The 22,759-nt window shown below is 43.3% G+C and overlaps 1 protein-coding gene across 9 annotated transcripts in view; it reads left to right on the top strand.

Annotated features, from left to right (window-relative positions):
- The window catches only part of MYO16 (myosin XVI), a 539,824-nt gene that overhangs the window by 97,320 nt on the left and 419,745 nt on the right, over positions 1–22,759 (top strand). For 3 of the 9 annotated variants that reach the window (XR_014819944.1, XR_014819945.1, XM_084982293.1), the window contains exon 1: positions 1,129–1,375. The exons of the other annotated variants lie outside the window; for them this stretch is intronic. Coding sequence is in view for 1 of the 3 variants with exons in the window: in XM_084982293.1 (XP_084838419.1) it covers positions 1,348–1,375 (28 nt within the window). In the remaining 2 variants the exon portion in view is untranslated. Of the gene's footprint in view, positions 1–1,128; positions 1,376–22,759 lie in introns of those variants that run through there. 9 annotated transcript variants of the gene reach the window in all.

Here is a 22,759-nt window from a genome sequence, read left to right on the forward strand (position 1 = left end):
TTAGGCGTTGTGCTTGGCACCTGTCCGTGAGGAAGCTGAGGCTCCAGGAGGCTAAGTCTTTTGTCCAGGTAGCCCTGGGGTTAAGGAGTAGAGTCTGGATGTGAACCCAGGCCATTCGGCTCTAAACCTTGAACCTGTTCTTCATCTTACTGTGAAAATAGAATGATTCCTCAGTGGAAATTTAAGGCATGGCCTTTGTTGCATAGGTTTGAGTTCTACAGTCTGGATTTAATAAAGGCACTGCGCTTTGCGTTCTGTTTAGGAAAGCAATCTACGACCGAGGCTTAGACCTTAGAGCTGTGTCCATGTTTAACCCCCCGTGTAGTTATTTTCCTAAAGGCCCTCAAAATTCGAAACGCAAAATCGAGACTGTCAACTTGTTTTCTAGACCATCATTAAAAAGTGTTAAAAGAGAAAATTCATTTCCATTCTAAGCCTCTTGCATACGTCCTTCTCTTTGGCTAGCGAGGCTACTGTATCAGGAGCGTGATCCTGATTTTTAGTGTAATAACCCTTGACGACCGTGTATCTCTTTCTTTTGGATTCTAACTCTGCCTTCGGCCGGTTGCACAGTGACATTCGCTGCAGCCTGCAGAGGTAGCAGGAACCTAAATTTGTAAAGCTTTGCCAACCCCAAGCGTTTTGTGGATCCTTCGAGTTTGGCATTCTGCACAGAGAACCAGAGATGTGCTGTGAAATGTCATGCAACATCTTCAATTAGGAGAGGCAGAGCTAAGACCTCTAAGGGGGCGGGGAAGGTTATTTTGAGACCCTGCAGTCCATTGCCTGTTCACACACAGCAACTGGTGGCAACTAAAAATAATCAGCTATGGGACCAGCTAAGAATCTGATCACATCGGGCTCCTGGACGAGGTGCACAAATAAGATGTAGGGTCCCTCCTTCTGTCGCTTGCTTCTCTCCAGCCCCCTCATTACCTAGTTTGCTGCCATCGGAAAGCTCTTGAAAAGCATTAAGCCGTGAGAGCCGCACTGCAGCACACCTCGGAGCCCAGCCGGCGGGAGGTGGCTGCACGTGAGCACCAATTAGAGGGGGCGATTCCCGGGATCCTGGCACTAGGAGCCTGTCAATCAAGGGGCTCCAATAGCACGTGCAGCGCTGGCGGCTCCGGCCCCGCGGAAGAGAAGCTGATCCCAACTCCAGCTGCTGAATGAGAATGAGTTTGAAGCGTTTTGCAGGATCAGGAAACAGAGCCTCGGTTCAATAATGCATCTCGAGGTAAACTGTCACCTGAGTCAAAGCTCTGAATAATGCAGTTCCTGGGGAAGGCAGCGGTCGCCGTAGAGAATGCTGGAACCCGGAGCAAGATTGCTGTCTGAGATGGAAAGATGTCTCACTATCATTTTATCAAGTGCTGTGAGTAACCTTGATCTTTTGCTCCTACGCTTTTTTGTCTTCTTAAAATAGTATTCTCTGCAGATGCCAGATTTGAGGCAGGGCTGCTGGCATGCCACATCTGCATGAGTGACATTCAGAACGGGTGACTTTGAAAGCTGGTTTACGTTGTAAAGGAATTTCCTCAGAATGCCAGGTTCTGAAATAATTCCAGTGTGATCCAGATGCTGAGAGTATAGAAATTGTTACCACTCCAGCTTTTTCAGGAAAAGATGCACCCAGCAATTTTCAAAAAGCCATCTATAGAAAGAATGTTATGAGGCTATTTCTAGGTATCGGCATATATTAATCAAGTGTTTGCCTAAAAACTTAGCTCATTAATATAGAGCCGAGGCCGTTTAGTGCTTATTTTACTCTCAAGTTTAACTGCCTATGTCTCCATCCAACACTCAACTTGTAAGCTTCATCCTGAGGCTTATCCTTGACTGTAAACTTTTGTCCTTGCATCATTCGCCTTGCCACCCTCAGGGACTCGAGTGACATCTGTACCAAATGCTCCACACGGATGCCAGTGGGGTGAAAACAGTTTGGCCCTGGGTTTTCTCATAGGTCCATCAAGGGTGTCTTCAAGGAACCCCGAATTTTTAGCAGGATTTTCTGAGCCTGATAGAACCTGCGTCGATACCTTCTTCTGATAGTTCTAACGAAGAGGGAGACAGGTTATGGCAAACATGGCTTGCTAGAGCTGTGTTTTTTTCCTCTTGTAGCCCTTCTGAAAACTTCTGTTCATTTATGTCCTTGTCTTAAAGGGACAGATGACATCTGTAGAAAATGGTTCCCTCCTAAGATGAGGGTTTTGTGGGCAGAGGACATTTAAGGAACATCATTCAGGGACTGCATATTTGGCATGGATTTTGAGTTGTGCCCTGAAGGGGACCTTAAAGATACCACAATCGTGGGGAAGAGGATAATATTCACCTTTCTCTTGTCTTTTGTGGGGGATGCGTATAGGAGTGACATGGTGATTAATGAAAATGAAAATGCCCTGCTCCTCAGCACACCCAAGAGAGGCATGTTTTTGGCTTGCAGGGCAATTTTAACTCCAAAAGGAATTCACTTGTAAAGTCAGTTTGAGCTCTTTAATTAGTAAAAACGTAATGTGTTAAGATGCACAACACCTTTAGGAGTCAGGAGAAGGGTGTTTGGTTTTAAGCCTGAAATCTTGGGCTTCTCGCACCCTTGGGGGCTCTTGTGTTGCCGCCTCTCCTGTTTTCCTGCACCAGCAGAGTGTCGCTATTTCTCCTGTCTGTGCTTCTGCAGAGGGAAGCCCTGAAACCCCCTGCACCACTCCTGCGGGGACCCTGGGTCCTCCCAGGCAGAGTGCACATGCCTGGTGGAAGGCAGCCGTGGAGCATGAGCAGAAGGACGAAGGGACAGGCTGACATGACCTTGGAGGTTCAGGGAGCAGTTGGTCACCAAATAAACATGAGGCTGCCCTGTCCTGCCTTCAATAACTTTTGTTGCAGCTGAATTCTTTGAGTTTAGAATTTCAGAAAATTGGGAGAAGTGATGAAGCCTGGCCCCTGGAAGCATGGGCGATGCTTTTTTGCAGCCCAGATGAAATCTGAAATGATTGGAGAGTGAAATGTTCAAAATACCTGAACAAACATGTTCCGGATGAATTTATCAGAGTAATCACCAACTTCTTACTAAAGATGCGACTGTGTTCTAAGCTCTGTGTGTGGCAGGACTGTGAGACGGGAAAGAGGCATGCGTGTTGTCAAGTGCTGGCTTCTCCGGCGGAATGGTACGGTATGCTAAAGGAGTTCGGCCACGGTGTGCATTGGGTGCCACTAGTCAAGGGACATTTGTGTCTGGAGCTGGGTTTTGAAGGATGACGAGCACATAGATGGAAACACGAGGGCATTTACAGAATCCCAAAGGTCTCTTGCTAAGGATCCAAAGCCACAGTTTAGATGTTCCGTGCTGTGGCCGCTTCTCCTGACCGTGAGGAGGGTCAATGGGCAGGGCGATGGGCTGCTCCATCCTTCCCACGCCAGTCCTTTTGTGCATAGCTCCGCTTCTCCCACGGGCCTGTCTTTTCACTCTGGCTCTTGTGTGTCCACACACCACATCCACGTCCAAGCTGGGCAGCAGGACGTGGACCCCGTCCTGGGAAGGAGCCAGAGCTTCTGAAAACGTCTAACAGCAGAACCACAGGTGATCCTGGGAAGGGAGCCTGGTGGCGCCATGTTGGGATGCCAGTGAAGAGTGATTGCGAGGAACTTTGACTCTCTAGGGACACATCAGTATTTAATGTAAAAGCCGGTGTATACTGACTAGATGTGTATATACACATATATACGGTAGGTATAGGTATATACGGAAAGGTCTAAGTGCAAATTTCAACAGTAGCTAACTCTGAAGAAATTACCAGTTATTATAATTTAGCTATAATTAGTTTCTATAATGGCAATTATGAACATCCATTAGCATTATAACCAGTTATAATTCAATATTTATATGTGACTATTTACATATAGTTAGTATGACTAATTAAATGTATAATTATGTATATGGTCATTATAGTTGTCATGAAGGTTGTAAATTCTCCTATATTTGAAAAATTATCTACAAGGGACATGCTTTACAATCAGAAAAGCAAAACTTGAAGAGAGTTCCTGTCGTGGCACAGTGGAAACAAATCCAACTAGTCTCTGTGAGAATGCGGATTCGATCCCTGGCCTTGCTCAGTGGGTTGAGGATCTGGTGTTGCCATGAACTGCGGTTTAGGTCACAGCCTGTGTGGCTGTGGCTGTGGTGTAGGCGGGCAGCTGTATCTCTGATTTGACCCCTAGCCTGGGTACCTCCATAAGCCGTGGGCCCTAAAAAGCAAAAAAACAACAACAAAAAAAAAAAAAAGGGAAGAAAGAAAATCAAAACTTTAAGACCATGTAAGAAAGACTGTTCAGGGAATGAAACAGCCTCTGGTCCCACCGCCCCGCCCGCACTCCTCTCTGGCTCCGTGGGGCCTGGCTCGGTTCTCCATGTCCCATCATGCGTCCTATATGGAAATGTTGAAATGTCTTGTGGAAGCAAGAGGTAGCAGGAGCGTTAGGAGCAAACAAAGACCGCTGATGATTCCTGTGTCTCTATGGCCCAGAAGCTGTCTTGAGTCTGTGGTGAGAGTCTGGGTCGTGCCTGGTGAGGGTGACCTCTGAACTTGACCGGAAGCCTTAGCTGAGGTCTGTGGAATACGGGCCAGCGGGGCCCTGCTGTATAGCACGGAGAACTCTCCCCAGTATTCTGCGATACTCTCTGTGGGAAGAAGCTCTGAAGGAGAATGGATGTGTGCATGAACAACTGAGTCACTTTGTGGCACAGCAGAAATGATCCCAGCCTTACACATCGAGGATACTTCAGGAAAATTTTAAAAAATGGAAAAAAAAATAGCAATGAGAAATGGAGCTCCAGGGAGTCACGGGCTCGAGTTTGGTGTCTCCTGAAACCTTGCACCTGCGCTTCTGACCAACTGGATCAGAAGCTCGCGGTCCGCCCTGTTAAATTCCCGCAGGTGTCTCAGGAACAAGTTGGAACAACTCCGCCTGGCTTCCATCTCCGGGGGTTCAGTTCTCCTCTAAGTGCATGCGTAGTAGCAAGAAGGTTAAAGTCATTAGGACGAGAAAAGAGGAACCATCAGATGCAACTGCCGCCTCTCCCCATCCTTACGTCTACAAAGGCGCCAACGTGTGAAACCCACTTTGCTCACGTCTGTCTGTCACCCTGAATAGTTCCTCCGTGTTCCCAAAGCCAGGGAGCTCTGGACTCTGGACCCTGCACCCCCTTCAGCCATTGCCTCTCTCTCCTGCATCACCAGTCTCCCCCCTGCACCGTTTCCCATCAGTTTAAATACAGACAGTCCCCTGGGACCTCAGATTCTTTTCTGGCCACCACCTCGTTTCTCTGGGTTCATGGTCACATGTTGGCAGAATTGATACCTGTGATCTCCAACATTCAGCGACTCTTTTCCTCTCCAAGTTGGTCCATTCGCCCCGCCACCGAATCCACTTTGGTGAAATCACCTTGATGTGAAAAAATCCAGTGGATAGTAGTCCTTGCTCATGTGAGGCAATTTCTCACGTGACTTCACTTCCTCCGTAACAATTCTTGGGATTTTTCTCCTAATTCCTCTGCCTCATTGCTGGCTTTCTCTCATTAGAGCTTGGCCCTGATGCTTTGATAAAATCCCTGGTGACCTCGTCCATTCCTTTGGTTTAAACACCGTCTGTATTTCCGCAAATGTGTCCCTTTGACTCAGACCTCTCCTTTCCTCCTTATCCACGTGGGTGTCTTTCCCGGCTAATGAAGATGAGCGAAGCGTTCTTCTCTTAATAGTGAAGTGAACATTCCTTAGCATTGGTTAAACCATTTCTTTATAAACTCCTTCCTCTTGTATAAGCATGAAAACATAGTATTTTAGTATTTTTGGCTTATCTTACTAGAGTATTGATTCACAAAAGTGGCGTTGCTCAATGAAATGGCATGTGCATCTTTAAGGATTGCAGAAACTGCCAGCTGTCCTTCCACTCAGCTCCAGCACTCCAGATGCCCACCCCCAGCTGAGAATGTACAGCTCCCTGTCTTTGCCAACCCGAGATGCTGCATCTGTCTTCAAGTGTTGTCAACTCCATGGTGGAATCATGGTTTCTCACAAGGCTCTGCTTTTATTCTACTAGTAATGAAGAGGTTTTCATCATTTTATTAGCCTTATCTCTTCATATCTGTTTTCACTCTTGTATTGAAATATTTATCTTTTTTCTTAAATGGCCACACCCATGGCATAGGGAAGTTCCCAGGCCAGGAACTGAATCTGAGCCACAGGTGCTGCAATAATGCCAGATCCTTTTTAACCCATCACACTGGGCCAGGGATCAAACCTGAGCCTCCACAGGTGACCTGAGCTGCTGCAGTCGGATTCTTAACCCACTGAGCCACAGCGGGAACTCTAAAGTCTTTATCTTTTATCAATTTTATGTACTGTATTATATCAAGAGATATTAATACTTTTCTGGATATATGCTGAAGGTAGCTTTCTTCTCTTTTTTTGTCTTTGTTTTGGGTGTTGGTTGGCATCTAATTTTCTAATTACTGTATGGGAATGATATCGCTCTTTTCTATTACAGGTTTTGGTTTCATTTATTTCTTTGGGTTGTCAGTTTTTCCTGAAGCTAAGTGATCCTTCCCTACCTCTTTTATAAACTTAATTTTTATATTTTAAATTCTGATCCTTATAAAATTAAGATGTTTGTGTGTTGCAAGATGAGGGTCACTTTTTTTCTCTTTTCCATTCCTGCATGGACCGTGTCCATCAAATTGAAATTCTATTTTTGTCACATTTTAAATTCTTAAATGTACTTACATCTGTTCCCTGTTCCTAAGTTATATTGATCCATTTGTCTAGTTTATGGTCTTGCTGTATTGGTTACTCTGTCTTTATAGTTACTTTAATATATCATAAGGCAAATCCCTTCTGATTAATTTTTTCATTTTTTTCTTAGGTATTCTCAAATATTTACTTTTTTTCATTCAATATTAAAACTATTCACCTAGTCTTAAATTAAAAAAAAAACTCCCAATCAGGTTAAAAACAATTTCTCAGCAATTTAAATGTAATAGTATATTGGAATAAGATCAATAAGTCAGTAGTATCCGTAATTCTACTACATAAATAAAGTATAATACATAACACAATTGCTCCAAACTGATACTTACATTTATGACAATCTATTGGTAGTTATATGAGTATTTTGTATAAGAATATGTTATTATCAATATTATTTTATTGAACATATAATATATATATGTTCAATATAACATATAATGTTCAATAAAAGAAAAGAAGTAAAACTGATGCCAGCAATAAATATATAAATGCAACACAATTAAGAACAAGATAGAAATCATTAAATGTGCTGCTAAAGATAAATTTTTCATGTCGGACATCTCTATATTCAAATACAAATCTCTTTCTCTAACCATCTATTTGTCTGTATTTTATGGCTGTTTCTATCCTTCCTGTGTCATCGGTTGTGAAGTGAAGAAGCAGAGTTGAAGAGTATGAAGTAACGAATGACTAGGGCATATGCCTGTTGCGCAGTCGGCGGCACTGCTCGCATCATTCACTTCTCTGCAGACCCTCGCAGTGTCACGCGTGGCACCTTGTGCTCTGGTCCATCCGCGATGCACCTTGCATGTTGCTTCAGTGCCGACACTGCATTATTAAAGGCTTGTCATTGTATCTGGCGGGTTCCACACCCGTTTCCTCCCTTGACATCTGTTACGCTAATGCAATGCGCCGTCTTCTCTTCCGTAGGTTCTTTGGGTGAGTGAAAGCGGACTCCGTATATTTCCAGTGGTTGACTCACACTTAGTGTCACCCGAGGAACGTAAACTTGTCATGGCAACTAAACTGAGCTGGATCCATTAAGTTGGTTTCATTTTCCTTCTGCCTCTTTCATTCACTAATTCCTGTCTTAATTAATTCAAGGAACGTTAGGAGCTCGAGACTTTCCCAAGCACTGGTCTAAGGATACACGGAGAATAAAGCTAGCTACGATCCGATCCCCCCATCCTGAAATCCCATGCCAGTAACAAGACAGAGTAAATACGTAAAGAGAGGTGGAGAAAAGTGTTTGGTATCAGCAACCGATGTGAAGAAAATTAAAAAGTTTAAAGAGCTACTGAGTGAGCTGGGAACTTTTAAGGGACAATTTAAAACTGGTCATTAAGGGAGGACCTCTCTCAACATGTGACCTGTGAACGATTGAATAAAGTGAGGGAGGCAGGATGTGAAGATGTGTGGGAAGGGTGTGACCAGCAGAGGGAACAGCAAGTGCAAAGGCCCTGGGGCAGGGGTGGGCATGTGGTTGACTCAGAGAATCTAGGCTCTCAGAAGTCAATACTTTTGTTTAATGTTTCATTACTACTTCCCAGACTTCTCCGTGAGTACTGCTTTTTACTTCGATGTTCTTACCGACTCAAGAGAATATCCCATGACTCCACTTTCCTTACTTCCAAACTTCTCAGTGATGTGTATGTCCCTCCAATGTCTTACCACTCAGTCGGTGCATTTTGGCTTCCATGCAATTACTGCATTGAAATGTCAAACTCTCTTTTTTGTTCCCCAGTTATCTCAAAATCTTTGCCTCATTTGACTCAGTGTGAGTCCGAGTTACAAGGACACCTTTTTTTCGGAAAAGCAAAATGAAGGGAGACCTAAGAGGTGAGAGCCGGTCCCTCCTAAATGGAAGAGGAAGTAAAGAGCAATTGGACAGAGAAGTGGTGCTACCAAAAGGTGTTTGCTTTTAAGACAGGAAATACTTGGGTAGTTTTGAGTTCCCTGAATCTACTGCCTCGTGTCTGTAAACTCAAACTCCTCTGTGCCTCCACACCTGCCATCACTAAAGGCTCTGTGTTCCGGCTGTTTTGTGGTTTTGCGCTTTCGAATCTTTGAGCATAGTTTAATCACTTGAGAAACTAAAATCACAATGACAGTGAGAATAATGTTGATGGCAAGGCAGTTTCGAAGAGCTTTGACAGAAAGCAAACCTTGAGTTTCACAACTCTTAGAAATAAATTTCTGCTAGACCAGTACCTATAATACCATTGACTCTTCCAGGAGAATGACCCTGTTTGTACCATGCTTTGAAAACTTCTGTTCCAAACCACAATCGAATTACGTTTTCCTTTCTAAGAAGGAAGTGTCACATACAGCTGCTGCAGAGTCCATTTAAATGATTCTTAAACTGTTGGATTTTAAGTTGACTTATGTCTTCAGAAAACTCTCCGCGGGTCATTATGGACAGTTCAGTAAATATGTGTTCTGCACAGATTGTTGTGGTTAAAAAAGCTAATCGGACCTTCTTTACACCTTAAAGCAAGACACTAAAATGCAAAAGAGACATGATGACTTTGGTGAATCAGTGCACCTTCTAAAGCTGCCCCCAGTTTAGTTTCATTAGGCTTGGAAAGGTCTTTTGCTCTTAGGAACTAGTTGCAGGGAAGGATAACTAAGAGGCAAGAAGCTTTGGCGTCTTTGGAACAAGGAAAGGTGAAAGAAGCTTGCTTATTTATTATCTGGAAATGAAGAGTGATGGGAGAGCCCGATACAAATTAATGGATGGCTTTATGGAAATCCATTGGCCAATCTTCATCCAGGCTCTTAGGAGAAAACGGAGAAACCCTTGATGAAGTGGGCCGAGGGCAAACGTGAAGTGGCTGGAGGCCGAGCCTCTTGGAGCCTCGTGTTTCAAGCGTATAAAAGTCCACTTTGTGGAGCATCACTGGCGGAGAAAACCACTTGGAGATTGAAGCATTTCCTGAATTTCTAGCTCGTTATTCCCTTTCCGAACAACTTTTCCTGTTAGGTTAGCTTCGGGGAGCTGCGGTTACACCCTTTCCACAGGACACTCATGGGTGGAGCCAGTGCAGGGCTGCGCTTTGCTCCTGCTTCTCTATTCTTGTGAGATCCTGGACAAGTCTTAGCCTCCTCATTTCCTCTCCAGGGGTCCGTGTAGCACACCACCCATCACGTACCAGCAAAGCAAGGCCTGCAGGTGTGCACTGAGACTGTGAATGTGGCCAATGCGGACGCAAAGCCAGCCGTCGGGGAGTCTCACCTGGAGCTTGTGGGCCCATCTGAGGGTGTCTCATCGACTTTCTAGTTATTTTCATCTTTGACTTGTCACTTCTCTTGGGCCTGATACTTGTCCTTGTTTGAAAACCACAGCTGGTATGGAGCTCCTCTTGTGGCTCAGTGGGTTAAGGACCCTGATGTTGTCTCTGTGAGGATGCAAGTTCAATCCCTGGCCTTGCTCAGTGGGTTAAGGATCTGGCGTTGCATGAAGCTGTGGCATAGGTCACAGATGCAGCTCAGATTTGGTGTTGCCAGGAGGTGTGGTGTAGCTCTGATTCGACTTGCATATGCCACAGGTGCAGTCGGAAAAAGAAAAAAAAAGAAAAAAAAAAAAAAAAAGAGAAGAAAAATGTAGCTGATACGATCACCCTTAGTCACTTCATGGGTGTCTGGGAAAGTTGGTCGATCCATTCGCCATCCCTCCCTCCCTTTATCCATCATCCATTCACCCACCTCTGCTGTCAGACCTGGCTCGTGGGCAAGGCTCACTTGCGCCAGATCTAGGCTGGTCTAGAGGCCCGCAGGCAGCAGAGGCCTGATCACACAACAAATCTGGTTTAGGTTAAAACCAAACTCACACGAACAATATTGGACACATATTAATGGCACCTACACTAATATTTGATAAATGAACATGAATCGTCAATGTGTAATCAATTCACATAATGACTGTCATTAATATTCTGTAACAAAACTGTGTCTTAACAATCTTTCTCTTTATTGTCCCAGTGTCCACAATAATGTGTTGAAATGGCCTCTACGTTTCCTAAGGTTTTTGTATGGACACCCTTTCCTTGGGTGTTATATGTATATATATGAAATGTGAAAGTTAAGCCTGGCCTTTACTGTGGAAACAAGGTCTATATTCACGGCAGAAGAGAAGGAAAGTGGACGGGTGAAAAGGAATGTCCCCTTAGGAACAGGAAAGAAAAGATCCTCACGGACTAGTATGTTTTATGAGTCACTCAGTTGCCCTTGAAAAATCACTCATAATGGTTTAAACACAAAAGGGAACTGATTGGCTTTCATATCTGGGAAATGGCCCACACACCTGGAAAGTCTGAATTTAGTTGGCTTTCAGGTACTGTTGAGTCTGGGATCTGGGGCTTTAACTGATACCATTTACTCTTTCTCCCTGTCGCTCTTTTTCATCTCTTTCTGGTTTTGCCTCCCTTTCTCTGTCTCAGAAGATAAGAAACACATACCTACTTCCCAGGAAATTGACGTTAAAACAGTAAGAACTGGGTCTATTTTTTTTTTTTTTTAAATCTCCCAGAGTCCATCTAGCACATCTCATGGAAGGTTGCAGAATGGTCCCTCCAGGACCATGTGCCCACACGAGAACCAATCACTGATCCTCAGTGTATCAGCCATTGGGATGGGCTCGACCTCGGTCATTCCTGGGGCAGTTGAGTTGGACGACCTTTTGACAACCCACTAGGACCCCATGAGGTGAGCTAGGAGAAGGGATGCCCAGAAGGGCGGTGCTCCTGGAAGAAATAGCGGCCGCTCTGGGTAGTTAGTGATAGTTTCAGATCCCACACAGTGGAGTAGCCAGATGGAAGGTGTGTACAAGGCACTAATTCGTAACTAGGAATAATTAGTAGTGAACTTCAGTGGGCAAGCTGAAGCCCTTCGATCATCGGCTCAGAAATGTTGACTAGTTTTAACAGCTACATGCTTACTCTGTGTTAGTTTTGATATGGACATATGTTTGAAAAGTCTGCCTAATAGAATGGAATGGTGAGAGACCAGAGCCAACGTGTGTCATGCACTAAGACTTGGGAGCAAGCCAGTCCTTAGGTGGGACCCAGGAACATTTATCTGTGAATCGTACCCTTCATTCTGACATTGAGATTTTGTTTTGTTTTCTGTTTTGTTTTTGTCTTTTTAGGGCCATACCCGAGGCATATGGAGGTTCCCAGGCCAGGGGGCGAATCGGAGCTACAGCCGCCAGCCTACACCACAGCCATAACAACGTGGGATCCGAGCCATGTCTGTGACCTACAGCACAGCTCGTGGCAACACCGGATCTTTAACCCACTGAGTGAGGCCAGGCATCAAACCCACATGGTCATGGGTACTAGTCAGGTTCGTTAACCACTGAGCCACCGCAGGAGCTCTGCTGACATTGAGTTTTAAACTGACCTTGAAGAATTTCTTTCATCTGACTGTCTTACAAATTACTGTGAAGGGCAATGTAATCATTTAAAAACACAAATGATAACCTAGAAAGTTTCTTAATATAGAAAGGATAATAGAGATTTTAGCATCTGAATTTTCCCTGAAGTTTTTCTGTTTCAAAGAAATGGGGTGGGGAGGGGAGGAACCAGATTCTATTCAAGCCAACATTAAGTATTGTATGTGAAATTCACATTTCAGCACTGAAAATATTTTATATCTAAATAATACCAAACATCAAATATTTTACATCAAAGTAACATTTAAAATAAATCTTTTTTTGCAAGACTCAGGAAAATGATGACATTAAAAAAATAATTTACAGCCCTGAATCTAGGATTGTATGGACACATACACACAGGCTTCTGAATTAAAAAAAAAAGATATTTGAAGAGGAACTATTAACATTGATAAAGCCCACAAAGCGTGTGCTCACTGACCTTGAGCTTGACATACCCAGTGTTTGTTTGACAGGGTTGCTTTAGGACTCGGACTGAAGGCATCAGGAAGCTGCAGGACTGACAGATGGGGTCCCCGAGCCAGGCATGGCTTCTGTTTCCTTAGGAGGGAACCTGTGTGTTGAAATCGACAGGCATCCCATTTTCGGAAAATCTGAACACCAGAGAATTTGTGAAACCCACCGTTCAGCAGGAATCAGTGAGCTGAGTCTTCCAGCCAGAACTGAAGATGCTGACTAAGGATGGAATGTGTAGATGTGGATTCGGAACAGAAGATTGTTTAGTTTGAGGGTCCCAGGGTGTCCGGTGGGGGGGTAGAGTAGGGAAATCTATTGTGTTAATTATGAGTCCAAAGAGACTGTCTCTCTCTCTCTTCTTCTGTTTGTTTCAACTTTTACCAAAAATTTTTTAAATTAAAGTATAGTTGATTTACAATGTCTCTTCAGTTTCTGCTATACAGCAAAGTGACCCAGCAACACACACACACACATATTTATATTTATATACATTCTTTTTTTTTTTTTTTCATACTATCTTCCATCATGTTCTAACTCAAGAGACTGGACACAGTTCCCTGTGCTGTGTAGCAGGATCCTATTGCTTATCTGTTCTAAATCTAATAGTTTGCATCTACAAGCCCCAAACTCCCCATCCATCCCTTCTCTCCCCCTCCGTCCTGGCAAATACGAGTCTTCTCTCCATGTCCATGATTTATTTCTGTTTTTAGATAGGATCATTTGTGCCATATTTTAGATTCCGCTATAAGTGATATCACATGGTATTCGTCTTTCTCTTTCTGACTTACTTCACTTAGTATGATGAATGGATTAAGAAAATGTGGTACATATATATATATATATATATATACAGTGGAATACTACTTAGTCATAAAAAGGACAAAATAATACCATTTGCAGCAACATGGATGAAACTAGAGATTCTCATACTAAGTGAAGTAAGAGAGCATCTCTTTTGAACTACCCAGGAACCCATCCTTGTCTGAGACTCTTTTAATGTCATAGCATTGCTCTCTTGGAAGGGACAGGGCAGTGATTTCTGTTCTAAATCTTGGAGATACCCAGTGGTGGGAGCATGGTGTTTGGACAGTCAGGGGCATTCAGGAAAAGACAGGGTTTGATTTTAGCAATATGGCAGGGCATTCTAAGCATCTGAGAACAGCCCCCAGTCAGCAATTCTGATCTTAAAGAGGCTAGACTTCCCCAGAGAATTATCCCTGAGTGTGTATTGGGTAATGGTTGATATCCAAATATAGGACTTCAAACCTGAAGATCTGAAGATCCTGAATGTTGCTGGGTTGTCTCTGAAAAGGAACCTGATCAGTCCCTGCTCTGTGTATCAGGGTAAACCAAGGTGCTGGGCATCAGCCCATGGGCCTGATGGTGGGACTCTTAATAACACAGGACAGAGTCTTTGTGACACAGTACCCTCCACTACCGTAGACTGGATTGGACACGTGTGTCCACTTGGATCACGCACAAGGACCATCCCCACCTCAAGGTGGCAGTATCCAGTTTTATCATTACCCTGAAACAAATCCTGAAAAGAATTATGACTGTAAATCTATTTCCAGTGAAATGCTAGTTATCATAATCAAATCCCTTTTTATTAAAGAAATGTGGTAATAAAAATATTAAAAGTAGAAAGATATAGATTGATGTGCAAAAAATATACTCTAGTTTATGCAGTAATTTTTATGTCATGTGTTATTTGTTTCACTTCCATTTTAATTAACTAATTTATTTATTAATTTATTTATTTATTTTGTCTTTTTGCTATTTCTTGGGCCGCTCCTGTGGCATATGGAGGTTCCCAGGCCAGGGGTCGAATCAGAGCTGTAGCCACCGGTCTACGCCAGAGCCATGGCAATGCCGGATCGTTAACCCACTGAGCAAGGGCAGGGATCGAACCCGCAACCTCATGGTTCCTAGTCGGATTCGTTAACCACTGCGCCACGACAGGAACTCCCAATTTTAATTTAAAGAGAAAACATTTTTGAATAGAAATCAAAGAAATGGTCTAGATACATAACTTAAAAAGTTTGACAGTGTCATTAGTGAAATGAAAAATATTGTTGATTTTCTTTTTTTGTTGTTTTTTGTTTTTTGGTATTTTTAGGGCCATACCCATGGCACATGGAGATTCTCAGGCTAGGGGTCTAATCAGAGCTGTAGCTGCTGGCCTACACTACAGGTCATGGCAATGCCAGATCCCTGACCTACTGAGCAAGGCCAGGGATCGAACCCACGTCATCATGGATGCTAGAGTTGGGTTCATTAACCATTCAGCCACAATGAGAACTCCTGATTTTCTTAAGAAGAATTTAAATTAAGTATATTTCTCCATTTTTCAAAAAGTTTCAGTGCAGGGTTACATGAGACAGGCATTGTCGACCTAAATCCTGAGATATTTTAGGGCATAACACCTATTCTTCCCCAAATATGATTTCTTTGTACTATTTTTTGCTTTGTGAAGAGAAATATGGATCCACAGCTTGATCACCAGGATGTTAAGATCTAGCACTTTTTAAAAAGACTTCAGTGCTTTCAAAGTGTGTTTTTTTTAAGGCTCTGGGGGAGTATATTGAAACTGATTATAATCTTGTCTTTGCAAATCCTCACTGCTCCTTTGTTTCATTATCATTGTATATGCAGTAAAAATACCTCTGGAATCATGTTATAACAATTGATTCTGAGAATGAAATTTCTGGTAGGAGAGTTGTTGGGTGCCAAGATATAATCATGTGTGTGTATGTATGGTGTGTGCTCATGCAACATCCATGTGTAAGCATGTTAACTTCCTTTCCAGACAACTGCTTTCATGGAGTTCATGGAAGACGTTTGTATAAAGTGGAATAAACATTAAGTTTGCAACTACATTTTTTACAAAAGACTTATGTGTACATTTTTAAATCTCCTGTGATGCAGCCCTGCATGCCTTATTCTCTCCCCTCTCCACTTCTTTTATTGTGGTAAAAACAAACACACAAACAAACCTGGAAAATAGAATTTACCACTGTAACAAAATTTTTTTTTTTGGTGTTTTTAGGGATGCACCCTTGGGATATGGAGGTTCCCAGGCTAGGGGTCAAATCAGAGCTACAGCTGCTGGCCTATACCACAGCCACAGCAATGTCAGATTTGAGCTTTATCTGTGACCTACACCACAGCTCACGGCAACACTGGATCCTTAACCCACTGAGCAAGGCCAGGGATCGAACCTGCACCTCATGGATGCCAGTCAGATACGTTTCCACTGAGCCGTGATGGGAACTCCCCCACCTTAACCATTTTAAAGTGTCCAGTTCAACAGTGGAAGCATATTCACATTCCTGTGCCACAGATATGCAAAACGTTTTTATCCTTAAAATATGATTCCCTACACCCATTAAATGACTCCTTCTTCCCCTCTTCCCCTAGCTCCTGGTAAGCTCCATTCTACTTTTGTTCCAGAAACAAACCTGGGTCCCTTGTCCAATGTGCAGTAAAACCAATCCACTGACACTGAGATGGTGAAGGAAAGCACAGTGTTAATTGCAGGACACCCAGCATGGAGAATGGGCAGCTCATGCTCAGAAGACCCAGACTCCCCAGTGGCTTTCAGGAAGGAGTCATTAAAGGCTAGGTGAGGGAGAGGGTGGCAGGACGTGTGATCAGCACATGGACTTCTTCTTTGTGGCAATACTCTCCAGAATAGAACAACGCCAAGTGATTACCAGCCAATACTCAGAGCAGCCGAGGATATGGGTGCAACACCCAGGAAAGGGGGGTCTGGGTATGGAACCAGGAACAATGGAGCTTTCTTCTTCTGTGTGTGTGCTGACTCATGATGACTGTAATTCCGAACTATCAGTTCCAATAGCTGAGTCCTAGAATGTGCTGATTTTTCTATGTGGGTAGCAATGTTTACAGTGATAACTGATACTTCCCCTCCTCCTACCCACATTTTACGTCCATTATTTATTTTTCCTTTTTTCTTCTCTTGATTAAAACCTTCATTTTGAGGTAGAATAGAGGCAATGACAGAGGGCCTCCCTTTTTCTAAATTTGAAACAGAAGATAAAGTGATGAGGTACTTTCACAGAGGTTCTGAGAAACCTTTCCATTCCATCTTTCCATTCCATTGACAAAATGCACACCCCTTGGTTCATTTTGCTAATGTGCACACAGGCTGTTTACATGTGCATTTATAATGAGATTGATCTGTAACCCCTTTTTGTGATGTCCTTATTTCATTTTAGTATCAAGTTTCTGCTAGTCTCAGAAAATGAGTTGAGAAAATTTCCATATTTTCTATTCTGTGTAGGAGAGTTGGGGAAACAGTCTCCTCATTCCTTAAAGGTCTATAAATCGCTTGGGCCATGGATTGTTTGTTTGTTTGTTTAGTTGTTTTCTTTTTGGTGATTAGATTGTAACAGTTTAATTAAGGTAATGACTATAAACCTATTCAAGTTTCTGTTTCTTCTTGAGTCATTCTTGTTAAGTTATATTTTTCTAGATATTGTCCATTTGTCATATCTTCCCTAGTCTTCCCTCTTTATTTCATTTATACACTTACTTTATTATTTTTTTTCTTTTTTGTTGAGCTTCTTGTATTGTTCTTATCTAACTATGAAACAGGTACTTTTCTCATTGATTCCAAGACTATACTCATTTCCAATATAGACATTTAGAGCTATAAATTTATTTCTGTGAGCTATTCCAGTTTCATCTACAAACTTAATACAGACTTTTATCAATGGTTGGTTCTAAAAATGTATTATTTCTATCGTGTTTTCCTCCTTAAACTGTGCTTTATCTAGAATCAGTTAAGTCTCTGAATATATTGGGAATCTCTTCACTTCTATAGTTGAGAGTCAGTTCTCAACTGGGTTAAGAAAATGCCTGTCCAGTTCTTCAGTGTTTGTTGAAATTTGCTTTGCTTTGTGTCCTAAGACATAGTCAATTTTGTACATCATCCATGAATTCTTGGAGTAAAGGTTTGTTCCCTGAAATTTGGGTGCATGTTTCTATTAATGTCCTTTAGATCAAATTATCTATGCCCTTAATAATTTTTTTCTGCCTGTTTACTAGTCATGGAGAGCTATGCATAAAAATCCCCCACATTAAGTGTGCTTTGGTCACATGAAGATTTTGATCCTAACTGAGATGAAGGCATTTCTGGTAGTTGTACAGCAGAATAATTTCAGCAATTCATTTTCCTAGTGCCCTTGACTTTATTCTTTATATTTTTGGTTTGCTGCAGTATAAATTCTCAAGGTCAACACATGATGCAGAGCCCTCCAAAGCCAAAGCATGAGCCTACTAGTTTTTTTTTTTTAATAGATGTTGCAGATTTATTTTTAAATGTAGATATTGGTTTTTTTCCTTTATGTATTTGGGTTTCTGGCTGTCATATGGAGACGCGCATTTGCTAAGTGGGGACTTCTGGCTCTGGTAGATGTCTGTACATTTTTATCTAGAACAGCAGGGTAGCCATTTATACAAGATTTCACCTACCCCCATCCCCCCAAAAAAGTAACCTTGTAGATCAAGAAATTCAATACATTGGTAAATTTGGCTACACTGGGTCAGGCCAGATCATTTTGTGAGGAAAAACAATTCTGTAAAAGCAGAAGTGATAAGCATTTATCTATTCTATGTTGAATTCTGGATCTGGTCCTAATAATACATATGAAATTCTGCCAGCAAGCAAATGGTTCATTAAACAATTCCATCCAACAACAGCAAAAGTATTGAATATCTACCATTCCAGAGGCTCCAAATAAGCAGTAGATAAATTTCCTGATTTTGTGGGCGTACAAATAAAGGAGAACATATGTAAGTTTTTCAGTCATATAGGTATGAGTATAGTGTGACTTCTAGTATAATAACTGCTGGTGTAGAAGTGTAACAGTCTGAGAAATACTAAGGGGAAAACAAAGCAGGGAATATGGATTGAAAGTATTATCAGGGGACATTTGCAAATATAGGTGAAGTGGCCTGTGGGAGCCTTGTGAAGAAGGCGCTGTTGGGTGCAGACCTGGGGGAGGGAATGTGCTGCCCGCAGTCTTCAGCTATTGGAAGGCGAACATTCCTGGAAGGGGGCACAGAAGTGCAGAGACCTTGGGTCTGGAATGTTCCAGAAAATAAGAGGAAAGGTAACTTTGGCACTTTCTGCATGGTGCCTTTGGCAACTCTGTTTCTCCTGACATATCCCACGTATGCAGTTTGGAAACACAGCTCCTCATAATATGTACCTAATAAGATGATTGCCATTGATCGAGGACCTGCTTTGTGCTAGACATTTTTTTTTAACTCTCCCTAATTTTTCACATATCCCAGAAAGCTTGACAGATTCACTCCTTTTTACATACTAAAAGAAAAATCTTAGAACTTTGAGTACTTGGCTCCAAATCATCGATAGGAAATTTTATATCTAAGATTGGAATTCAGTTTGAACTTCACTAGTTTATGTACTATTTAACGTTGTACTATTTAATGTTGCTGTCTATGAGTGACTGACTTTGACGATTAAGAAATTTAAACTATATGGGTACTTATCTACTTTTATGGAAACGCAAACTACAGCTTGCTTAAATCAGTTAAACATCTTGAGCAAAAGGCTCTTCTATCTATATATTCGTTTTCTCTTGAGAAGTGGGTAATTCTTGATGCCGTCTGCTTCAATCATGTCTTGGAAATCATGCTGGAATATCTTTTTCTGAGTTATTTTTATTTTTTTATGATGCACACAGAACCAGGCAGAGCAGACAGTGTTGTGAAGCCAGCCTGCGCTGACTCTGGAGGGTCCCATCTCTGAGTTTAGTGATGTCACAGGGTTGGGTTTAATTGGCTATGCTGGGGATATTTGCACCATGGTAATTGGCAAACACATGATGATTCAGAGATTCCAGCCCCACCCACCAGAGCTGACTGGTAAAAATTCACCAGCACCCTACTTGGTAGATAGTAAAGGAGGCATCTTATCATTTGAAACGTTAGAAAATGTTAATGTTCCTCCATCACCATTTACCCCTAAAACAAGTAACTCCTCACAACAGCACCCTCTAGGTTGGGTGCGGTGAATTGCTGTAAGAGTTAAAGCCCTTAGGGTCAGTGGCTGAACACAGTGGAAGTTAGTTTCTTGCTTGTAGGAAGTTAAATTAAGATAAGGGCTGAAGGGCGGAAAGCACTTGCAGGAACCAGGGCACCATCACTGTTGCCATCTTGGTAGGTGGCTCCCTACCAAGATCCTGGGTATCAAGCTGGCAGAAGTGACAGAATATGGCATTTGTCATGAGCCTGGCCTGGGAAACTCAAAAATGATGTCCAGTCACTTGTCTAAGGAGAAGAGAAAACTGGCTTCAGATAGTCTGTGTGACAGTGGCGATATGTCCTGTTTTATTGCATGCGTCTTTGTATACTCATGAACTCATATTCTTATGAACTCATTCTATAATGTTGAAGTTGTGTGAGTTCACATGCGTTTTTTTTTCCTAGGCAAAGAGAATCAAAATCGTGGGGGAAAGAATTAAGCTATGTATCTGGGAAGAGCCCCCAGCTCAGTAGCTGGGCAGGCCAAACTCCATCAACCCTATCATGCAAATGGAAACCCAATCCCTGCCCAGGACTCCCATCCCGGGAGCACACCAGCCTGGTCCAGTTCAGAGTCTTGTCCTGCACCGGGGCTCTCCAGATTATCACCTGAGGAATTCACTATTGCTGTTCTTAGTGCCCTGGTGACAAAGTTCCAGAGATTTTGAGTAGACCGCCTTGAAACTGTGTTTCGCCTAAGTCTCCCATTTTATTTTGTTCATTGTTTGTTGTTTCCTTGTACGGCTGCCCCTGCAGCATATGGAAGTTTCTGGGTCAGGGAGTGAATCTGAGCCCCCACACCTGTAGTAACAGTGGATCCCTAACCCACTGAGCCAGTCCGAGGATCGAACCTGTGCCTCCCCACAGACAGGCCGAATCATGAACCCACTGTGCCACAGCGGGAACTCCATAACTACTATTTTTAGTGTCTGTCTTACAAATGGATGTGGCACATATATATGACATAGCCTGTCCACTCATGATCAGCCAAAAATCCCAGGGCCCAGTCCATTCCCAGAACATGAAATAAATCAAAGTTTAGGCCATTTAAAATCAAAGCATGGGGATTCATGGAACAAAAAAGTGTTTAAAAAATAGATATCTTCTTATCCACATATGAATTTGAAACTTGATTCCCTGGCTGCTGATTTTCCAGATCATAAGGAAATTAATTTATGAACAAGCCCCAGTGCTGCTTTTTGATAAGGGAGAGAGATTGCTGTGACTCTACAGCTGTCGCCACGGACTCCTCCAAAGTTAATTGAACATTTCGCCACGAGGCTTCTCTTAAGAGGGAGGGACGGGAGGGCTGTTGTGTTTATTAGATTAACTTCCCTTTCGGACGGCACCCCAAGCAGCATGGGACACTCTACACTGGCGGTGGTTTTAGGTTTCTCGGTGGCTCTGATGGTCCCCTGTGCACCCACCGACATGCTGGGAAAGTCATGGGAAGTCACGGGGTCCTGGGCATCCAAGTTAATCAGTCGCATCTGCCGACTTGCCTAAGCAGGTGGAAAGCAGAGGCTGTCTCCCGCCCAGGGTTAATGTGCCCACACAGGTGGTCTGTTTGTGGCCGGCGTCTTGGCTTTCAGCAGACAGACTCCAGAGCACTTTGCCACAATTTCAGACCCCCTGTTGTCCCTTTGTGTTCGGGTCAGAGGAGAGGGAGCGTTTTATGTGCAGCTGTTTGGTCCTTCTAAGATCACTCTTACGAAGACTCCCGGCCAGGTTTATGAAAACATGGATCTAGAATGTTGAGCTTTTGTCAAAGGCTACCGAACAACCCCAACTCAATTCCCAAACTCAATTCCTACCCTGTGCACACACACACATATGTATGTCGAATCTAGCTTTCAAGAGTCAGGCTTTTATTTACTTACTTATTTCGAGCCTTGGTGGACCATTTATGACTGACCAATAATCATTTCATTGGCCATGGAGAAGTCACAGCCTCTCTCCTCTTAGTTTTCTTTATCTGCACAAGAGGGATGGTTGCGCCTGGGGCTTTTGAGCATAAAGCTTTGCAAAGCCTCCGTGAAATAGAACTGAAAATAGCCTTGTCACAATTTGCTGTCCTGTCAAAGGAACAGAGCGCTTGTCCCAAGGTGAAGCAGACTCTTACTGTGCCATCTCTCCAGGTAGGGCTCATGATCAGCCGCGTTTTTGCGCAGGCAGAACTACTTTCACTTGCCGGAGACTTACGGCCTAAGTACCTCGGGAGAAGAACAGACAGACAGTGATCCGACCCTCCTGGGTCTGTCAGCCAGACCCTGGACTCTTCAGAGCTTGACCGTTCCCTTTCTGCCAATAGCAAAGTTTTAACGCGCTGGTAAAAGCGTCAAACCCAAGTTCGTGTGAAACCCAATTTCATGTGCTCATTGCACTGCGAGGCCAAACAAACCAAAAAACATCAGAGTCTGGAGCAGAGCAAAGTTTTATCTCAGGGCGAAGCAAGGAGCATGGGTGGCTCGTTCTCAAAAGCCCGGGACTCACTGATGGCCGTCAGAAGAGTTTCTAGGCGAGATTTGCGGGGCGCTCTGCCGGGTGTGTGCCCTTCCTCGGATGGGCGGGTGGGGCGTCGGTAACCCGGTGATGTTGCCGGAATTCCGCTCATCAGCCTTCTGGCTTCACGGGCCTGAGCTTGGCCTGCAGCTACCACGCTTCCTGTCGGCGGGGCCTTTGTTCCTGCAGAAGAACTCGGACATGTGTTCTGGAAGGTTAGGTTCAGCCCTCGGGAGGCCACAGGACCCTGGGCAGCCCTGCCCTGTTGCTTCTGCTCTGCTTTACCTTCGTGTCTGCATCCCTCTCTCCTCTGATAAGCAGCTGTTTGGATCTCGCTTTGAAACTCAGGGAGGGTTTAGGACGCTGAACCCTTCTTCCAATGGCCAAGAAACAGGTCACTGAAAGGCTTGTGTACCCCGTAGGGCCCCATAGATTTCTGTCTGCTTTTGATACAGGTTTGGATAATTCCATTATA

This window comes from Sus scrofa, chromosome 11 (assembly GCF_054392235.1).
Source record: "Sus scrofa isolate SSC_HxYL_T2T_F1_AM1 chromosome 11, Sscrofa_HxYL_maternal_Yorkshire_Landrace_v2.0, whole genome shotgun sequence".
Classification (NCBI taxonomy): Eukaryota; Metazoa; Chordata; class Mammalia; order Artiodactyla; family Suidae; genus Sus; species Sus scrofa.